Below are 19,578 nucleotides of genomic sequence, written 5' to 3'. Positions count from 1 at the left end.
GGCCGTGACAGGCAAACAGGACTTCGGTCTATGACAGATGGAAGTGTTCTATCAGACGACCCTGATGGACCTTGTCGTGTGGTCCTTCCGTCGACCGTCAATGTGTTTATGATGACCAACATCATGGTACGAGTTCGATGGAGTGCTTTCAGGTCTGTTTGTTTGCTTTAAAATGGGCCAGAGTTGTCAGTAGTTGTAATAAAGTTTCCATTCGGGCCGCAAATCGAAGTATGTTGCCCGAGAAAGGTAGTCTAGGAGCACCCGACGTTGCTTCTTGAAAAGGATCTCTAAAGACATAACAGGCAGGTGCATTTAGCCTTTGGATTCTGTAAGGTAGCTTCTGTCTACGAGTGAGTAAGACCGATGCCCGTTCAGTGCCGTTTCGAAACGCTGCCTGTTTGAAATCTTCATAAATGAAGAGATAAATCCATGTGGTTCACCCTGTTCAGGAAGCGGCCGTATATCGAATATTAAAGTACAACATAGAACGTGTAAACTGAGAAGCCGCATTTTCCTGGTGTCTTGGAATTGGTCCAAGGTCAAACGATTTCCTCCCGGGAGCAATATGCTGCTTGTTTGGTAGAAAAATATTACGTTCGATGTCTAGTCACCGATAATTTGTATTTCCTTCCACTTACTCTTTCGCGAAAACTGCGTCTCATGAAGTACATGCATGTATGTACATTGGTTGCTTCGAAACCGTTCCATTGGTGACGTCTTCTGTTGTTCTTGCCGTGGTTGTTTCTCTCTACGCTCTCTGCCACTGTCGTGACTCGAACTTTGCCAATTCATATGGGCAAGTTCAAAGGGATGTTTATGCCTTCCACTACGAGCTGGCTGCATGGCGGCGACCTTCTTTTCTCATATTTAGGCCTCCCTCCACACCAAACCAGGTGCCAAAGAAGTACGATCGATGTATTCGACAGATTTCTGCAAGTGCTTGAAGTTTATATTGCACGTAGTCATTGATGAGCCTTCTGAGAATCAAGTGAAATGATCCTCTTCACTCTGTACGACCCACTCTTGAGAAGGTTTGTTCCTCCTCAAGCAAACTAATTCAGAGACATGCCAAACTCACAATCTCCAATATTGCGCATTTGTAAATAATCCCAGCGTTTAGACACCATAAACCAGCATTCATCTTTTACCACACAGCTCGACGGTAAGAAAGTCAACATCTGCAGTGGCAGAGCTCAGCTTCCCAGAATGATGTCGTCTACCGGAGACGCCGGGAGCCGCGGGACACGGACGGGACGGGACGGGAGGGGCTCCTCCGGGGCGAAAAATTAGAGGAACGGCCGGCATCTCCGACGCTCGGGCTCCGTTCCGTTCGGCTACGACCTGCCGGTGGCGGTGCCGCCCTGGAAGTGGATCGGGAGGAGGGTAGGTTCGGTTCAGCCTTAATGCCAATACTTATTTCCTGATTCCCTGGAAAACCAGCTTCTATTTCCGCCTCCGGCCTGGGGAAGGTTATCAGCACTGCATTTTTAGGGCAGGTAGATGGCGTCCAAAAGACGTCAATCAGAATTCGGCTTGCGTTCCGCGGTCTATTGATTTTTGGGGGCCGCATGAGGTTGTATCGACAAGGGGGGCTGATGAACTTTCCAACTAAGCCAGAGCAAACATGTGCCGCAGATGTACGATCTCGTGTTCGCCGACGGGGTGTTCTAGAACGAACGGTCGAAACGACTAGATATGAGTTTTCCAATATATTGACGTGCGAGGGAGAATGCAGAAAGGCCTGGAACTCGTAGCGTGCTCAGCCATGATAACGATGCGTGTTTGACGATAGCCGATGTCAGCCTCGCATCGGTGGTGTCGGTATCTGGTTGATTTCGTTGAAACAAGAAGACCCTCCTGCAGGACGTTGTGTGCGTCGATCATGCTGCCCCGTCAGGTGAGGCAAAAGATGCTGCCAGAAACACGAGGTCTTGACTCGACATCGTCCGAAGCATCATCTTTCTCACTCAAAAGCGACGACTTGCTTGTTGCAGATCGTGCCAGGGTTATTTGACTACTTGGCATGAAAAAAGGTCGGATGGCATTGGCGTTGTGGTGTGTGTGATGTGATGTGATGTTGGACTGGGGGGACTCTGGAGTGAGCGAGATCTGCGGCAGGCAATGGATCCCTGATTTCTTAGGTGAGCTGAGAGGCCGAGCTAGCGCCGGATTGGGATTAGTGGTCTTGTGGAGAGATCCGACATCCCACTGGGAAGGTGGAGGTGAAAATGGGATTTTGGGAAAAGCCCCCTTTTTTCTCTTGCTATTAATAGAAAATCGACCCGAACTAACTTTCTTCGTACGGGGCACGAAGAGAGAAAGAAAAAAAGGGTCTTCCATTTTGGAGGTCATCCCTGCTGATTATGGTTGAACCGTGCCCGAAGTTGCATTCTGAATGGAGGAAGACGACGTCGGAAAACGATGAACGCTACCTTACAGTAATCAACTCCATACGGAGGAGGTTGTATTCACTCCAGCAAAACTGGAGCGTTGATGTTCTGGAATCCGTAACGACTCATTTAGAGAGTTTTGAAATGGTGCCAGAGCGACGCTTATTAGAGACCTAGCGGTGAGGAGTTTGTTGTCAACCAGATCCCAACTGATTATGCGTTACAGTCAGCTCATCAACTATCCGTACTGCGTACAGTAATACCCTAATCGCTGGAAGGGATCATGACTCATCTGAGATGATCACGCACACATGTAGCTCAAATACAGCTCATCAACTTGAAGAATTCTTCCAATGAGCTCACTGGCGGTCCAAGTCTTGGTATTTCTGTACGGGAAGTGGGTTATTAGTAGCTCGTTTCCTCAAGAGAATGACTCCACTAGAGCTCTCGGGGGCCGAGGTCGACAACAGCCCAGTTGATCATTATTTTGCTGTGAAGCGTGGATGGAGCCGGCTTTGGAGGTCGTGTTGCTTCATGACACATCCTGGAAAAAGGATCCCGAATTTGGGGTAGCCCATCAACCTCGCTGCATAAATCCGGTCTGCGACGAGAGTCCGTAGTTAAGCATTTTGAGACGACATAAGATGCGGCAAGTTAGCATGAGAATACCCCAGCACGGCTTGTGAGTAAATCAAAGCGGTGCTGCTCAGGCGTCACGATTTATGTTGGACACGAGTCTGTTTTGATATCCGTATGCGTGAAGCCATGCCAAGTTAGCGGAAGCAACTGAAGCTCTGCGGAATTAGTGCAGACGCCTGCGGGGCATAGGTATCGTGAGGTGGGGGATTTTCAGACTAGACAATCTGTCAAGTTGAGCTCTCCACTGCGCACACCATGTAAAGTTTATGAAGAAAAGAGATGAAAATACTCCTTGGCGTGTCGGGACTCGGAGCTCCTGATGGTAAGGTTCATTTAGGGCTGAGGTGTCCGGGAGCTGCTGCGCCTGGCTGGCGGAGGAGGAGGAGGATGATGTTGACAAGGAGTGAGGCCGGCGGCACTCGCCGTGATTACCCAGAAGAGTATTCCTGGCGATGCTTGTCCTGGACGTTTTGCCATGTCGTCATTTGTACTTTGGGAAACTTGGTTTACTTCTCCAAGCCGGGTATTGACGAGGGCTCGCATTGTGTGTTTCTTGTTCGGAGACACGAGGCTGTGGCATCGCGGCCGCAGAGGAAGAGAAATATGCGAATGCCTTGGTATCAAAGCATGCGCACATGCATGGCGTGCCAGGGTCGTGGTCGGGGTGAGTGAGAGACCAAAACTCTGTTCGAACCTGGCAATTGCCAATGGAGGTCGCAGCTGGGCGTCAGCCGCAGTACGGCGTCGGTGATTTTTGACAACGGGGACGCAGAGCCAAGGAGCCAGGTTGGGGCCTGCGATGTGGGCAGGGTGGCATCGGCATCGGCATCAGCATTAGCTTAGCATCAGCATCATCAGCGAGACAGCCCGCCGGTAGCTAACCGAAAGGCCGAGACGATGACACTAGGACCCCGTATGCGTAGGGGCGATAGGGAACTGGGATGTGGCTGTCGAAGAAGACGCCCGCTGTTGGTGTTGATGTTGTTGTTGGTGGTGGTGAGTGTTGGAATTTTGGACGAAGCTTGTGTTTAATTATTGGTGCCAGTCTGTTATTCGAAGAGTTCCAGGTCATCTCAAGTTGAGCTAGAGCTCGTGCCTTGATAATCCGATGTCTACTCTGCACAAGTAGGATGACGGGACCTCTTGAGTTCGGACCCTCGTCTCATTTTTGTAATGTCATCCGCCAGTCATCTTGGTGATAATGACGGGAGTTGTGAGGGAGAAATTGCTGTTTCTTTCGGGGCTTTCTCGTAGTAAGCTTCATGGTAAGAGTCCGAGTCCCCGTCCAACGGAGCAAGGCAAGGTAGTGAGTGGTGTATCCGTACTTCAGTGGGGAGAAAGAAGAGACCGGCGAAAAGGCAACTGATCAGCCCTATCCTGGCGTGGCATCCGCCATTTGCCTCTCTAGACTCTCACCTTCCCACTAAGGATCAAGTTTGATTACTTCGCAGAGTAGTCGCGTTCCCGTCTATCCCGGTCCGTTCCTGCCGACGTTGTCTTCGACAACACCTTTTGGCAGTAGTAAAATTTGAAGACCTCTTGCCTCTCAAACATCGTCGTCTCTGCCACACTCGACCGTCAAGCTATCTATTTCCTCATCGGCCGACCTGACAGGAGCATCTTTCAAAGTCCCAACATTGAATAGCCACCCCTAGGCGACGCTGATCGAAACCAGTCTGTGTTTCACCAAACGACCCCAGATCCCTCCCCCCGCAGCACGCAGCACACAGCACTCGCAGCTAAGCGGCGTGTCGCTCGTCCCTTTCTCCGGGTTACCGCAAGTACGGTACAGAGTACTTTTGCACGAGTTGTTAACCGCCGTTCGTCTGAACCTGAACAGTCAACAGCTGAGTGGCAGGTGCCCCAAAAGCGAAAATCAAAACCAGCGACCAAGAAGACGCCCCCTTTTTGAACCCCATTCACCTCGATACCTTACCATATCTTCTGGTCTGCCATTGCATTGCCAGTCGAGAATGGCATAGCGCTACACGCCGCATCTGGACGGATATCGAGACAGCGTCTATCAAATCAGCCACGGCATCGCCCTAGTAGACTAGCAACATCAAGCAAAGCCTCGACAGCGTAGCAGACGCCGACACGGACGCGGACGCCGCAGACAGACGACGCAGATACATACAAGCAGACGCAGATATCCACCGTCCATCCTAGACAGCTGACAGGCGAGCTCACCTCCCTCACAGACACGCTTCCACTAGGATTGATCATTGACTTGGGTCTGCACAGCCCCAAGGAAGCCCCTCCACGTCCACGTCCCCTCCATCCCAAGGGCCCAGCACGGCATCCGCTTCTGCAGCTACGTAGCCAATCCAGTTGATCCCGGCTGATTCTGCCTGTTGCTCTGCTGCTGCTGTCGGGCTGGATTGACTTCCTTTCGGCGGGCACAGCACCCACGGCACCAATCTGTACAAAGTACGGATACGCACCTTTGATTGAACTGAGTGAGAAGTGGACAGACGACAGACTCGACAGGGTCGCTAGACGCAGGCGCGCAAAAAATAGGAACAGGGACCAGCACGCCGGGCTGATCAATCTCCAATCTCTCTCCATCCCGTCATCCATCGGCCATCCTTTTGCTTCCCTTTCTTGCTTGCTTGCTGCTTGCTTCCGTCGCTCGTCGTTCGTCGTTCGTCGTTCGCTCGCTTGCCTGTTGCTGATTGCTGTGCGCTCAACCCTTGGAAACTCGGAACTGACTGACCAGCTTGAGTGACTGGCAGAAATCGCCGTCGAAAGGAAGAAAACAAGAAGAAGAGGAAAGAAGAGGCAAAGACAGGGACAGACGAGAGAAGCTGACCTGAGCTTGTCACTGCCCGCCCCCCCCCCCCGCCCACTCTCCAAGCCAAGCAACAAGCTGAGAGAGAGGCAAAGCAAAGCGAGAGAGCTCCATTCCCTCCCCCGTCTCTCATTCCCGTCTTGTGCGTCTGTCTTGCTCATTGTCAGTCAACACACATCCGTACACATACACGTACACACACGGGCTGTGCCGTCTTGCCTGCCCTGCTTGTGCCCTTCTTTTCCCTTTCGTTTTCTTATTGCCGGTTTGCTGTTCGGATACAGACACAGGAGCTGTACAGCGCACCTAATATCAGCAAACGAAGAAGAAAAAAAGTTGGGTTGCGGCGGCTGCGCACGACAACCTCTCAATTATAATGCCGGCCTTCGGTCGCATTGGAAAGCACCACAACCGCTCGCAGCAAGCACTTGTCGAGCCGGTCGTAGGTGCCCCTTCAGCAAACCCGAATTCTTCACTTGCGTCTGCATCTGCACCTGCGCCGCCTGGTTCTGGTCCTGGTCCTTCCTCTGGTCACCCTCACATTAACGCTCACGGCCATATCCCCTCTCAATCTCAATCTCACTCTCATACTCTTTCTCACTCGTTGGCTCCCGCGCCTGCGCCCGCCTCCTCGACCTCAACCGCGACCACTCCCACCAGTGCCGTCGGCGCTAACAATCCAATTACCCCCCTTTCAGCCTCGTCGACCGCCTTCAGCTCAAGTGAATCCTTTGACACTCACAACCAGCAGTTGCAGCAACACCATCATCAACAACAACTGCAACAGCTCCAGCATCAGCAACTACAAGGGCAGCAAGGACCTCCTCCACCGCCCCACGATTATCCTGCTTCTGCCTCAGCCGCCGCAGCTGCTGCCTCACGCAACTCTCTCCTCTTGCAGCAGCACAACCCACTCGTCACTGATTCGCGCCAGAGGGGTCAAGGTCAGCAGGAATTCGCCGACTCCGTCTCCCGCTCCCAATCCCAGCGCTACACGCCGGCCGTTGCCCCTTACCCCAACACCCAGTACGGCGCAGCCTCCAGCTCCGTCGACAACCTCAGAGCTGCATCCCTAATCAACACTTCTCCCGCGCCCGGTCAGACTCAGGCAACATCTCCCGCTCCTCAACCTGCACCCGCTCCCGAAAAACGTTCTGCCCGGAGGTTGCTAAAAAATATCCTGAGCGGAGCCGGCCGAGATCATCACAACACTCCCCCTCCTGCTCCTCCCTCCCAGCCTACCCCGCCAGGCTCCTACGATAATACTGGTGGCCTTGCTCGCCGACCGTCCAAGAGAGTGAGCAAACCACCACCCGCAAGAACTGCCTTGTCCCAGCAGCCTTCCCAGCTGTCACTGGATCAACAATCTACCGACTGGCCTCTTCAGGCCCCTCATCAGCAACCCTCCCCGCTTCAAGGCGTCGGCGAGATCGAGGAACAACAACGCTTTGCACAAGATCCTAACAGAGACCACCGTCTGCAGACTCCCGATTCTCACCGCAACTCGATTCGCTACGTACCCAGCGATCTGGATAATACCCCCTACGAAGACCCTGCATATCACCAGCAGCAGCAACAGCAGCTGCACGCTTTGGAACAAAACCACCTCGCTCAGCAGGCTGCTTACGACCCCTCTCAGCAGCAACACTATCAGCAACAGTTCTCCCAACAGCAGCGTGGGCAGTATCAAGCCGGACCGTCTCCCATTTACACTGGCCACCTGGGTACCGGTTCTCACCAAAACCCCGAGACCGTTTCTCAGCTGTCGCATGAATCACCCGTCACTGATTCAGACGCTCGCTCGGCAAACGTCCAATCCGCACAAACCTCCCCCGCAGTGAAGTACGCCGTACAAACCACCGACAACCCGCTACCTCCTACGATTCCTCCTGCACAAGGAACAAGCCAAGCCCAACAGCAAAATATGGCTCCCCCTGCTGGAGGTCCGCCTCCCCGATCGGAAAGGCGACCGCAAGCAGAGACGGAGAAGGCGCTGCGAAGCCAGGTCGATGCGCCCGCCGGACCGCCTCCCGGCTATCGACAGGGTCAAAACATGCCTCCTGCCGCTGCTGGTGGCAATCCTACGGGCTACCGCACTAGCAGTGCGCAAGATGGACGCCAGTTCGAGGGAGCAGCGGGAGAGCAAGGTCGCAACAGCCCTCAACCATCCAATCCCGACCGGGACGGCAACGATCCTGACAAGTTCAAGGAGCTACGTAAGGTGGACGCAGTCATTCTGCTGGCGGCGTGCTAACATTCTCCCAGTGACCAAGTACAAGAACGTTAAGCGTCTATACTTCGATGGCAAGACCCAGATCGACAATCTGAACTCCCAGATCGAGCAGCTTCAGAACGCCGTGGCGAACCAGCGAATGTCACAGTCACGTACCGCCCTCGACGACAGCGAGTACATCACCAGGTTCAACCGCCTGAATGGCGCCATTAACAACCTTTCCTTCAATATTCGCAAAGACTGGCGGACAGTGCCACAGTGGCTGGACATGTATGTCAGCATTGACGCTCTGAAGACAGGAAAGCAGGAGATGACGGCAGTCGGCCGTGCTGTAATCACGAGATGGATCGTAGAAGAGATCTTCAACAAGTGCTTCCACCCAGGCCTCAACTTCGACCTCAGCCGTCAGCTGAAGGAGATAGAGCTCAACATTCGACGGTTCTCGTATACGATGAACAGCCAAGAAGAGTTCGACGCCTTGACGAACAAGGTCGTCAGCTGGAGGATGGCGACCTTGGAGGGTCTTCAGATGATCCTCAACTCGCCAGAGAGCGCAGACAACAGAGCAGACTTCACGCGCATGTGCACGACAAACCTGACGGCAACACTGTTCCAGTACATGACAGACCCGCCGCCTGCTGGTGTCGACGGCAGTGCGTCGATGATTGTGGAGTTGGCAGTAGGCATCGCGGCCAACCTGCCTCTCGAGAGTAGAGACGTGGCAATCAACTACCCCCTGCCCGGAGACCAGATCAACCCCAACATTATGGAGGTAGAAAAGGCGCCCCTGCCCCCCCTGGAGTCGCAGAAGGAAGGCGAGGGAGAGGCTGTCGAGGAGTCCGACAAGGACAAGAATGGCAAGGACCGGCGGGCGGATAAGACCAGAAGCGGTATGTTCACAACCATACTCGGTGGCGGACCGCCTCGCAAGGGCAGCAACGCGTCGTCGATTGTGCCCACCAGTACTGATGCAGCCCCCCCTTCAGCGCTTCCACCCAAAGACAACAACAAGGTGCGGCTTGCCGGCTTCCCTGCAGTTGAAGTTCGCGGTCGCCAGGTGTTGGTGAAGGCGCCCGTCTGGACGCTTTAAGGAGTTGCGAGACGAATATAGAAGACCAAAGAGTGTCTCCTGGGGGGGCTGCGAGGCGGCCCGTATAGAGGGGCCGAGTGTTGTTCCCTCACGACGTTATTAAAGGAGGGAATCCAGAGGAGAAAACACGATGGTTGAATCTGGTCACTATTGGGGAGAAATGGGGAAGGGACTGGAAACCAAAGATCCGGAATGGGACTGGGGCGATATTTCATGACTGAAGATTCACATTCATACCAGGATGGTATGCTTGGACGCTGGAGTATCTCTCTGAAAAGGAGCGCCTAGATAGTTGCCAAGGTACCTCCAAGTTACTTGCTTTCGCTCTCATTACTCCCTCTCCCCCTTTGTCTCGATTCTGTTCACGCTCCCTGTGTGCCCAGGTACCCACATCGTATCTCTGGTTTACGGCTCGAATCCCCCTTTGGCTCTATCAGGACACAAGGAGCAGAGTCAAAGGGGCACTGCAGTCACCAACGTCAGCTCATGCTTCCTCGATCCAGGTGGAACGCCACATGCCCTATTGTAATCCGCCGGACATACTTGGTCGTCTCGGCCCGGGAGATGGCATTTGTTGCTCATCTGCGTACAGGTCTGCGAGGGATCAGCCAAAGGGCTCGACGATGCCTTGCTTCGAGTCGAAACTTACACCTCTGGTCCTTGTCTCGTCCTGGGCCTGTCTGCCGTTCAGGAAGATCAACCTGCGCGCCGACGCCGTGCCGACAGAGAGGGAGAGGATGATGCCCAGAAGCAGGACGTGGAGGTTGAAATGCTGCATTGTCGTCGTTGGCGTTTCGTTTCGTTTCGTTCCGTTTCGTCTCGTCGATTTTCTCGTCTAGTCAACTCGGTTCTCGCTCTGCAAACGAAGGTATACCCGTGGTTGAGATTGGTAAAGCTAGGTTAGGCTGGTAGGTCAAGCGAGTGTGTGTGTTTTCCTGCGGACGGCGAGAGAAACCAAAGGACGAGAGGAAAGGTGGGAAAGGGTTTCAGCAAGAAGTGCGGGAGGAACGTTGTTCGTGCTCTTTTTCTACACGGCGCCCTGCCCTGCCCTCCCCCCTTCTGCACCACCATCACACACACGGCTACGGGCCACGGGCGAAGAACAGACGAAACGTCACTTTGCCTTCCCGCCTGTGCGAACACACACACGCACACACATGTGGTTCATGACAGTCACCTGGTTCGCCTCAAGGTGCGAGCACACACACACAGACCCCCGCCCTTCCATCCACGAGCTATGAAGCTTACGCACTGCGCGTTGCTGCAGACAGCGGGGAGGAGGCTCATGAATCACTCGTACCTACCTTACACCATCATCCAAACGGCTCTGCAGTGGTGTTTTTGTACTCGGCTGCTACGTCGTGGTCGCAGCAGGACAGGACGGGACTTTCTTTGCCATGTAAGATGTCGGGAAGGACATCAATGCGCGCATGTAGATCGGGTGAAACTTGGCTCTTTTGTCATGTTTCTCCATCACGGAAAACACATCGCAATGAGTGACAGTTGTTTAATTCCAAGTTTCTTGTCTTGATAGATTGACAGGTTTCCCGCCCGAGTCGGCAAGCAGTCCATGCTTTTCACCTTTCAGAGGAGGGGGTTGATACCCTTCCCTTCCCTATCCTATCTGTGGTAGTCGGTCCATGTGCACAAGCAGAACCCCTCCATGAGGTGAGGGGTCGAATTCCCAGAGCTGTTGCATGGTTCGTGCTGGGAGGAGGGGTGGGGTTGTTCTCCCTCGGGCCACCTCACCGCCTGCTGGTTTCGGAAGATCGAGAAACGGCATATCACCCCGCCAAAAAAACAATTCGCGATGGCATCGAAAACTGGTTTGGCGAGTGTGGTTGTATTGCATCGCTTGAACAACTAAAAAGTTGACCCGGACGCTCGTCTTCCGGATAAAAACTCCTAAAGATACTCCAAAATGGCTTCTCAACCGACGCACCTTGAGCCCTCCAAGCTCGGAACGAAAGAATAGTACGCCCCTCCTCCCCTCCCCCTCCCCTCCACATCCCAAAACCGCTGACAAGAGCTCCCCTGAACCAGCTGGTCCTCCCTCTACACGACCGAACTCACAAACCACGCCTCCAACCCCGAAGACCGCGGCACCGTCTGGTTCGACGACTCGGACGCCGAGTCCAAGCTCCTGACCTACCTCGAGGACCTGACCGAGTCCGCCCCCTTCGACCACTCCGTCCGCCAAGCCGACGCCACCTTCCTCGACCTCGGCTGCGGCAACGGCTCGCTCCTCTTCGCCCTCCGCGACGAGGGCTGGGCCGGCCGCGCGCTGGGCGTCGACTACGCCCCGCAGAGCGTGGAGCTCGCGCGGCGGATTGCGGCGCAGAGGGCTTCCAAGGAGGACGAGGACATGGCAGACGCAGGAGAGGAGGAAGAAGAAGAGGTGAAGGAGCCGGATTTCGACGAGTGGGATCTGTTGAATGGGCCTTGGGAGACCGTTTTGAACGGGCCGCAGAAGGACGGGTGGGACGTCGTGCTTGACAAGGGGACCTTCGACGCCATCTGCCTCAGCGACGAGAAGGACGCGCAGGGACGACGGATCTGCGAGGGGTACAGGGGCCGCGTTCTGCGACTTGTGAAGCCGGGTGGTTTGCTGCTCATCACGAGCTGCAACTGGACGGAGACGGAGCTCAAGGCGTGGTTCGAGGGTCCGGCGAATGAGGGCGACGTTGGGAAGTTCGTGGCGGTTGGCAAGGTGGACTACCCCAGCTTCACATTCGGCGGCGCCAAGGGCCAGACGATTAGCAGCTTGTGTTTCCAGAGACAGGCCTAAATGACATGATGCGACGACGAGACGAAAATTAAAAATACGAATGCCTCACCGGTCACGTTCTGCCTGAAGTGCTTGTTGCATCTGCGTCGCGATTCTTCTGACTGCTGCTGTGTATCATACATTGATTTCTTTTTAATTGGGGAATCCAGGCAGCGTCACCTACCCTCGTCAGTCCTCCCAGTCTACTCCGTTCGTCCCAGCATGCAACCGATGCCCCGGAGCCGACCCTTCATGTCTCCTCGAATAACCTCTGAACTTCCGTTTCCCTCGTTCTACTTTTGTCTTTTGTTGCGATCCGAACAGGCGGGCCTAGTAGTACCAAAGAACCGTTGTGTTGGTTGAAGCATGCAAGGGTAAGAAGAATGAAGAGGCGGGCTCGGGTAAAAGATTGGGAATTGCTTCATTACGTCTCTCATCTATGGTGATGTATTCATAGGCTCGCCGGCGGATCCAGACACGCTGTTCGCGGAAGTTGTCGCAAAGTACCGCACGTCAACGTCGTCATCCTTCTGCAGCTTCTCGAGCTTGGGGATGACACGCGACTGTATCAATTCCATGCCCCTAGGGGAGGGGCTAAAGCTGGTGCCCTCCTTCTCCAGCGAGTAGATGGTGCCCTCCTCCGGCAAACGACGAAGGACGTCAATGAGGACACCGTACGTCTTGGCGACGTTGAAGCGGATGTTGGGAATGTCGTCGTCGACAAGCTTGTCCAGCATCGGCAGGATCTTGTCCGCGATGACATCCATGCTGACGACAGATGCGAGCGTCTGCAATTGTTAGCATGTTCAACACATCGGCCATGCCAGAGAAAACTCACAGTGATGGCGAAGCAGGTCGTCATGCGGTAGAGGTAGTTGGGGTGGTTGCCCATAGCCATCACCTTCGGAATAATTGCTTCGCTTGCCCACTCTACACCGAAGACCTCTGTAAGCTTCTTCAAGTTGTGCGTCGCGGCCTCTCTGATGGAGAAGACGGTGTCGCCGAGCCAGCTCATGCACAAGTTACTGAGCTTATCATCGAAGAACTTGACGCCGAGTTGGCTCGCAAGCAGAGGAATGTACTCAATGATGGCGAGCCTCACGCGCCATTGCTTGTCCTCAGCAAGCTGGACAATGGCGGGGAGAAGAGACTGCGAGAGCAACTCAATGCCAATAACTAGGACTATTAGCTTGGAACTTGTGCGTTTTGAGACATGACTTACCATTGTTAACGAGCTCAAGCTTGGAGATGATGTGAAGACGGACTTCGGGGAACTCGTCCTTCAGCATCGTCAGGAACATGGGCAGAAGGTGGTCGATAGTTCTGAGACGAGTTAGCCAAGAGAACATGTGCAATGCCGCCAAACTCACTCTTGTTTGCCCAAAATAGGTGCCAGGCCGCTGATTTGCGTTCCGAGAGCCGCTCTGACGTGCTGAGAGCTGTCGGAGACGAGATCCTCGACGCTGCTCATGATGTCGTTGAGGAGAACATTTCTGTCAACCAGAGCGCAGAATCCAGGTATTTGTCCAGCGATCGCAGTCCGGACCTCGGCTTCGTTGTCCTTCAGCAACTTGACAAATGACGGCACCAAGTCTCTCGAAACGACCTCCTCGTCAACAGCCTTTGAGATCTGCACACACATTTAGCTTGGTCTCTTCACTTGTTCGCCGGCCGAACCCACCTTCTCAAATCTGTCCGCAATCATGTACCGAACTCTCCAGCTCTTGTCCTCGATCAGGTTGCGTAGGGAGGTAAGAAGGACGCCGTGGCTAGACTGCTGCTCCTTCGGGACGACTTCGGCGATGGAAATGAGGATCTCGACGGTGAGTAATCGGACGGAATCTTGGTCGTCTTGGGCGAGGTGCTGGAAAAGGGGTATCATCTCCTCGACAACGACGGCGGCCGGCATCTCCTTGACGAACTTTGCCATGTTGGTGGCTGCCTGACGTCTGACCATGGGCGTCTCATCGTGGACAAGCTGACCAAACTGCTTTCGGAGCTCTTCTTGGACGCCGGGAGACACCTTCTTGTAGGGGGTTGTGAAAAGGCCGCAGCCAGAGACCTTGGAGGTGAACCAATCTGCTTTTGACAGACGGCCGGTCAAGGGGATGAAGTATTCTTCGACTTGTTGGGAGGAGAGCTCCTCGCAGATCTTGTTGAGGGACTCGACAGCCTGTGCTAGTTAGGCGACGCAGCTCATGGGTGGAGCAGGGGGCGATAGCTACCTTGTCCCGCACGACGGGCTCCTCGATGGCAGCGAGGTTCTCGAGAGGGGAGAGGAGGACGTGACCCCATTGGGGGCCTCCGACGTATTCGATGAAGTTGCCAAGCTCGCCGCTCAGAGCGACAAGGACTTCATCCTCGTCCTCGACGGACTCTGATGGTTTGTTTAGATATGGCTCAAGAAGGGATGGGATGCGCGACACATACCATCGAGGAAGGGAATCAATTCCTCGCGCGTGCGCTCGGCGCCCAGGGCGAGGGCAATGGTGGACAAGCGGTGGATGGCATTGAGACGCAGAAGGACGTCGTCATGCTAGACACGAGAGGTCAGCATTCGAGTGTGCGCGGGGTTGGGATGCATGTTTGTGGTGGGCGTATCGGGCATGCCGATCGAGTCGGGGCAGGGGAGAAAGAGAGGCAGTCACCGCCATACCTTAAGCTCGTCGATGAGGACGGCGATAGGGTAGAGCTCGTCCTGAGTATTCGGCGCGTCTGCCATGGCGAGCGATTCGGCGCAGGCGCGTCTCTCGATGGGTGGCTCGTGGGATGTGAAGAGGGAAGTTGGTAGACGTCTTTTTGGGCGATCGTGGTGGATCGCGTGCGAGTGATGCAATGGGTTGGTTGAGGACGAGCGGCGGTCGTTGTGGGATGGGGGGGCTCTAAAATCTGAGACGACGGGACGCAACCGGGATGGTGGATGGTAATTACTACGAGGCGGAGGGTGTAGTCAAGCAAACCATGCCACGATCCGAGGGCGGGTTGGCGACAGAGATAGCTGGATATCGCGGCAATGGTGGAGTAAAAAGAGGTGGTGTTGATTCCAAGTGGACGGAGGCAGCAAAAGGCTGGATGGAGAGGGAAGTTTGACGCTGTCTTTCTCAAGGTCGACGTTCGCTTCTGCTTCCACTCCGTCAGTACCCAGTCAGTTTGCCCCCCAACCGCGGTGTGGCCAGTGAGTGAGGTGCTAAGGTAGAGGTGGGCTGGCATCCAGAGCTTCCACCCGCTGATCAAATGGCAGCCCCAGGCGCCTGGGAGCCCTGTATCTGTGACCAGCGTCAGGCCAGCTGATGGATGCTGCCTTACCTGGGTACCTTAGGTAAGATACGTACCTCGAGCCTAGGACGACAACGACGTAAGGCAGGGGTAGATGAGGTGTCTATTTTGTGAGGAGCTACCTCTTGCTTCTTTTCAAATTGACATCTTCGTACGTTAGGAGTCTTGCATGTCCTTCCTAACTTCGACTGAGGAAGTGCAGTCTTGTAGCTACTGTAAATATGGACCACGGCCTACCTTATCCGTACATCCTGCGGAGACTGCATTCCTCTACAGTGCCACCAGACGAAAACTCCATGCAACAACCCACGGAGGGGACGATGAGGTGCAGCTGAGCTACCTACGCTACGTACAGAGGCGTCGATGCAGATGAGCTGCATGTTTGGATGGATATCCCTTCCGTGCGCACCATTGAAAAATGCCTGGAACCTACCTGCCAGCGCCGCACAAAGTCAAATCCGCGTGTTGAAATTCTGCTGCTGAGGGCAGGTTGCAAGACGACTCGTTCAATTTGCCGTACTAGTCGCAATTCTCATCTCCAGCCTTCGTCATCTGGCATTGCTGTCAAGCGCTGCCACACATGCTGGTGTTGGAATGACGGCGGCTGGGTGGATAAAGTCAGTCCTCCCGGTTTCGGTTGCTCGAGCCACGTCGGACCCTGGAAAATTGAGATGCCGAGTCTTTTCGCTGCTTTTGCAGCCCCTCAACCCCGCATTCCCTCGGTTTGCGGTGTCTGTGCCCGATGACTCCTCCCACTCGGTAAAAGCAGCGACTTCATCCCGCCGTACATGCAGTTGCTTCCTCCGACTGTCCCCAAAATTTCTGTGACTCAAGGCCATATTGGTGAAGGACAGCGTCTACGATTTCGATCCTCTCCTGCCCCTGACGACCGCCGGACCGCCATTCCCTCGAGAGATTCTCGCCGATCCTCACCATGCCTACCATATCCGTCAACAAGTACGATTTGTACAAGGCCCTGGGTCAAAAGTGAGTTGCGCCCGCCGCCCGATGCCCATTTCGACCCCGCCATCCCGAGAGCCCCTCCGCTAAATTTCACCGCGCAGCTTCACGACCCAGGAGTTTGAAGATCTCTGCTTTGAATTCGGCATCGAGCTCGACGAGGACACCGAGAATGACGAACGACCTATCGTCAATGGCGTGCAGGAGCCGCCCCAGCTCAAGATCGAGATCCCCGCCAACCGATACGATATGCTGTGTTTCGAAGGAATAGCGCTCATGCTCAACATCTTCAGGGAAAAGGTGCCCGCTCCCAACTACAAGGTCGTCGAGCCTAAGGACGCCGAGGCGCAGGTCATTACCGTGGCTCAAGATACCACCAAGATCCGTCCCCTAGTCGCCGGTGCTATCTTGAGAAACATCAAGTTCACTCAAGAAAGCTACGATTCCTTCATTGGACTCCAGGACAAGCTGCACATGAACTTGGCGAGGCAAAGGACACTGGTGGCGATTGGTACCCACGATCTCGACACGATACAGGGTCCCTTCACCTACGAGGCCCTGCCGCCCAAGGACATCAAGTTCAAGCCCCTGAACCAGACCAAGGAGATGAACGGCGAGGAGTTGATGCAGTTCTACGAGGGCGACAAGCATCTCGGCAAGTACTTGCACATTATCAAGGACTCGCCCGTCTACCCCGTCATCTACGACAAGAACCGCACCGTTTGCTCTCTGCCGCCAATCATCAACGGCGACCACTCCAAGATCACCGTCAACACCAAGAACGTCTTCATCGAGATGACGGCCACCGACGCCACCAAGCTCGACATCGTTTGCGACATGATGGTCACCATGTTCTCTCAATACACCGCCGAGCCCTTCACTGTCGAGCCCGTCAAGATCGTTTCTGACCACAACGGCGCGTCAAGGACGACACCCAAGCTCGAGCCCCGTACTATCGATGTCGAGATCGACTACCTCAATGCTTGCACTGGACTGAGCGAGTCCCCCGAGACACTTTGCAAGCTCCTCACCAAGATGGCCTACATCGCTAAGCCTTCTGAGAAGGACAGCAACCTCCTCAGCGTTTCTATCCCGGTCACCCGCGCCGACGTGCTGCACCAGTGCGACGTCATGGAAGACCTCGCTATCTGCTACGGCTACAACAACCTCCCGAGATCCTCCCCCAACAAGAGTGCCACCATTGGAGCGCCGCTCATGATCAACAAACTGGCCGACATTATCCGGACAGAGGCCGCGATGGCCGGCTGGAGCGAAGTCTTGCCCCTTATTCTGTGCAGCCACGATGAGAACTTCGGCTGGCTGAACAGGAAAGACGACGGCAAGACCGCCGTCAAGCTCGCCAACCCCAAGACTGCCGAGTACCAGGTCGTGCGGACGTCCCTTGTTCCCGGTCTGCTCAAGACCATCCGCGAGAACAAGAAGCACAGCGTGCCTATCAAGATCTTCGAGGCTGCCGATGTCGTCTTCAAAGACGAGTCCCTGGAGCGCAAGGCTCGCAACGAGCGCCACTTCGCCGCCGCCTGGTACGGCAAGACCTCCGGCTTCGAGGTCGTTCACGGTCTGCTTGACCGCGTTCTGCTGATGCTGCGCACCGCCTTCCTCACCCACGAGGAGGGACTGACGGCCGGCAAGAGCGTCGACTTCAAGGTTGCCGAGAACCCCAGCAAGCCCGACGGCTACTGGATTGAGGAGATTAACGAGGATACCTTCTTCCCCGGCCACGCGGCTGCCATCTACCTGCGCCTTGGCGGCAAGGAGCAGCGCATCGGCGAGTTTGGCATCCTGCACCCTACTGTGCTGGAGAAGTTTGACTTGAGGTACGGTTGACCCCTGGAATTGGATGATGAACGGAAGCTGACTAGCACACACAGATACCCCGTGAGCACCCTTGAGATCAACCTCGAGGTCTTCTTGTAGTGATGAGAAATGGGACATGGACATGACGTATGGCTACGGATAACCGCAAAACTCGTAAAAAGCTCGGCTCGGCGTGGGTTGTTTGAAATAGACTTGCTTCTTTGCACTAGATGAACAGCTCAGTCGGATGCCAGATGAAGAAATAGACCCAAGACAGGGAAGAAAAAAAAAAGATTAAATAGGTTCCTCGGCATGCATGTGTCGGTTGGTGCGCGATGTGGAGGAGTTTATTGTCTGTGATCCCAGCCATCATTGATCCTTGGACTTCATCGCTTACCACCTAAGTGACTTGAGTGCGAAGCGGTTGACCTGATATCAAACGAGGCTCCTGCTTCGGCGGCTGCTACGGCAAGGTGATTCTCTATCCACAACCGGGCGAGCATCACAATGGGCGCTCCAAAGTATAACTGAGACTGATTAAAATTAAGAAACTTCTCGAGAGTACAGGGAGTTCGAAATCCAAGCGGATCTATATAATGAGCCCCAAGTCCGCCCCTTCTCTGTTCCCGTCCACCATCGTTCCCGTCGCCAGTTTTCTTTTTCAGACTACTCCATCTGTGTATGACCCGTTCCCGTTGATCCGTCTATCGTCGCTCGTTGGATGCAGGTCGTTTCGCCTTGACGCCGAAAAGGAAGGCCAGTCAGAGTGCCTCTAGATGCAGCAGAGGCCGTGAAGAAAAGAGAAAGAAAAAAAAGTCGTGATACAAGTACAAAACTCCCGGCTCGCTCTCATGGAAACCGACATGTCGAACCCGTCTCCTTGTTCATCATTCATTTGTTCTTTGTTTGCCAAGGCAAAGGCGAAGGCGAATACTTGTTGCCTAGGACTTCGAGATGCCCAGAAAGCAAAACAAGCCTGGCCTGTTCTCAAATGGTTGCGGTGTTCTGCAGAGAGCTGCCGTTATCAGCGGAGGGGGCGTCCTCGTCGTCATCCACCAAAATGAAGAAGCTTTCTTCAACGTTCATAATCTCGTCAAGACTGTCGAGGTGTTCAAGGTTGATGCTCTCTTGGTCGGTAGTCGACGCACTGCTGCTGCCACTGCTCGTCTCCTCACTGGTGGCCTCGCTGCTGGTATCGTCACCGCTGGTCGCCTCGGTATCTTCGCAATCGACGCTGAGCCTCGCGAAGGGCCAAGAGTCGTCAATCATATGCGAGTGAAAGCTCATGATGCCCCAATCAACCTGTGCCTCGGTTCCCCATTCCAAATTCGACTCTGAAGTGGAGTCTTCTGCGTCATCAGAGCCACTGGGACCCAGCTCCATCTGCGCCGACCTCCCGGTCTCCGGCTCTGATATCTCTGACGCCAGCTCTGAGTTCGAGTCCGGCTCCGTCTGCGGACCACTCTTGGTCTCATGCTCTGGTGCCCCAAATGTCGGCTTTGAATGCAAGTCTGGCTCCGAGGCCGGGTACTCGGGGAACTCGATATCCCAGCAGAATTCGGCGTTGGACACCATCGTGGTATCGGTCTGCTCTATCTGGTAAGGCGCGTCTTG

At 54.6% G+C, this 19,578-nt stretch overlaps 6 protein-coding genes across 6 annotated transcripts; 3 read left to right on the top strand and 3 right to left on the bottom strand.

Moving 5' to 3' along the window:
• Nucleotides 1-6,196: 6,196 nt before the first annotated feature.
• On the top strand, nucleotides 6,197-9,143 carry CkaCkLH20_10876 (uncharacterized protein; the record flags this gene model as incomplete). Its single annotated transcript, XM_038893590.1, has 2 exons — nucleotides 6,197-8,036; nucleotides 8,086-9,143. 2 exons carry the CDS (start codon nucleotides 6,197-6,199, stop codon nucleotides 9,141-9,143), a joined length of 2,898 nt encoding a protein of 965 aa, XP_038741139.1.
• Nucleotides 9,144-9,505: 362 nt separating this feature from the next.
• On the bottom strand, nucleotides 9,506-9,921 carry CkaCkLH20_10875 (uncharacterized protein; the record flags this gene model as incomplete). The annotated part of the gene is made up of 3 exons (XM_038893589.1): nucleotides 9,506-9,607; nucleotides 9,687-9,737; nucleotides 9,793-9,921. The coding sequence occupies 3 exons, from the start codon at nucleotides 9,919-9,921 to the stop codon at nucleotides 9,506-9,508; spliced, it is 282 nt and encodes a 93-aa protein (XP_038741138.1).
• Nucleotides 9,922-11,064: 1,143 nt separating this feature from the next.
• Nucleotides 11,065-11,931, top strand: CkaCkLH20_10874 (S-adenosylmethionine-dependent methyltransferase; the record flags this gene model as incomplete). The annotated part of the gene is made up of 2 exons (XM_038893588.1): nucleotides 11,065-11,117; nucleotides 11,187-11,931. 2 exons carry the CDS (start codon nucleotides 11,065-11,067, stop codon nucleotides 11,929-11,931), a joined length of 798 nt encoding a protein of 265 aa, XP_038741137.1.
• Nucleotides 11,932-12,347: 416 nt separating this feature from the next.
• CkaCkLH20_10873 (uncharacterized protein) lies at nucleotides 12,348-14,632 on the bottom strand (the record flags this gene model as incomplete). The annotated part of the gene is made up of 8 exons (XM_038893587.1): nucleotides 12,348-12,698; nucleotides 12,749-13,086; nucleotides 13,133-13,233; nucleotides 13,281-13,540; nucleotides 13,592-14,083; nucleotides 14,136-14,287; nucleotides 14,341-14,446; nucleotides 14,567-14,632. 8 exons carry the CDS (start codon nucleotides 14,630-14,632, stop codon nucleotides 12,348-12,350), a joined length of 1,866 nt encoding a protein of 621 aa, XP_038741136.1.
• A 1,488-nt stretch (nucleotides 14,633-16,120) lies between these two features.
• Nucleotides 16,121-18,084, top strand: CkaCkLH20_10872 (phenylalanyl-tRNA synthetase; the record flags this gene model as incomplete). Its single annotated transcript, XM_038893586.1, has 3 exons — nucleotides 16,121-16,173; nucleotides 16,251-17,984; nucleotides 18,039-18,084. The coding sequence occupies 3 exons, from the start codon at nucleotides 16,121-16,123 to the stop codon at nucleotides 18,082-18,084; spliced, it is 1,833 nt and encodes a 610-aa protein (XP_038741135.1).
• An 867-nt stretch (nucleotides 18,085-18,951) lies between these two features.
• CkaCkLH20_10871 (uncharacterized protein) lies at nucleotides 18,952-19,539 on the bottom strand (the record flags this gene model as incomplete). The annotated part of the gene is made up of 1 exon (XM_038893585.1): nucleotides 18,952-19,539. One exon carries the CDS (start codon nucleotides 19,537-19,539, stop codon nucleotides 18,952-18,954), a length of 588 nt encoding a protein of 195 aa, XP_038741134.1.
• Nucleotides 19,540-19,578: the final 39 nt, after the last annotated feature.

Source organism: Colletotrichum karsti (genome assembly GCF_011947395.1).
Source record: "Colletotrichum karsti strain CkLH20 chromosome Unknown Scaffold43, whole genome shotgun sequence".
NCBI classification, from domain to species: domain Eukaryota; kingdom Fungi; phylum Ascomycota; class Sordariomycetes; order Glomerellales; family Glomerellaceae; genus Colletotrichum; species Colletotrichum karsti.
Note: the sequence above shows the minus strand (reverse complement) of the source record. Positions and strands in the feature narration are given on the sequence as shown.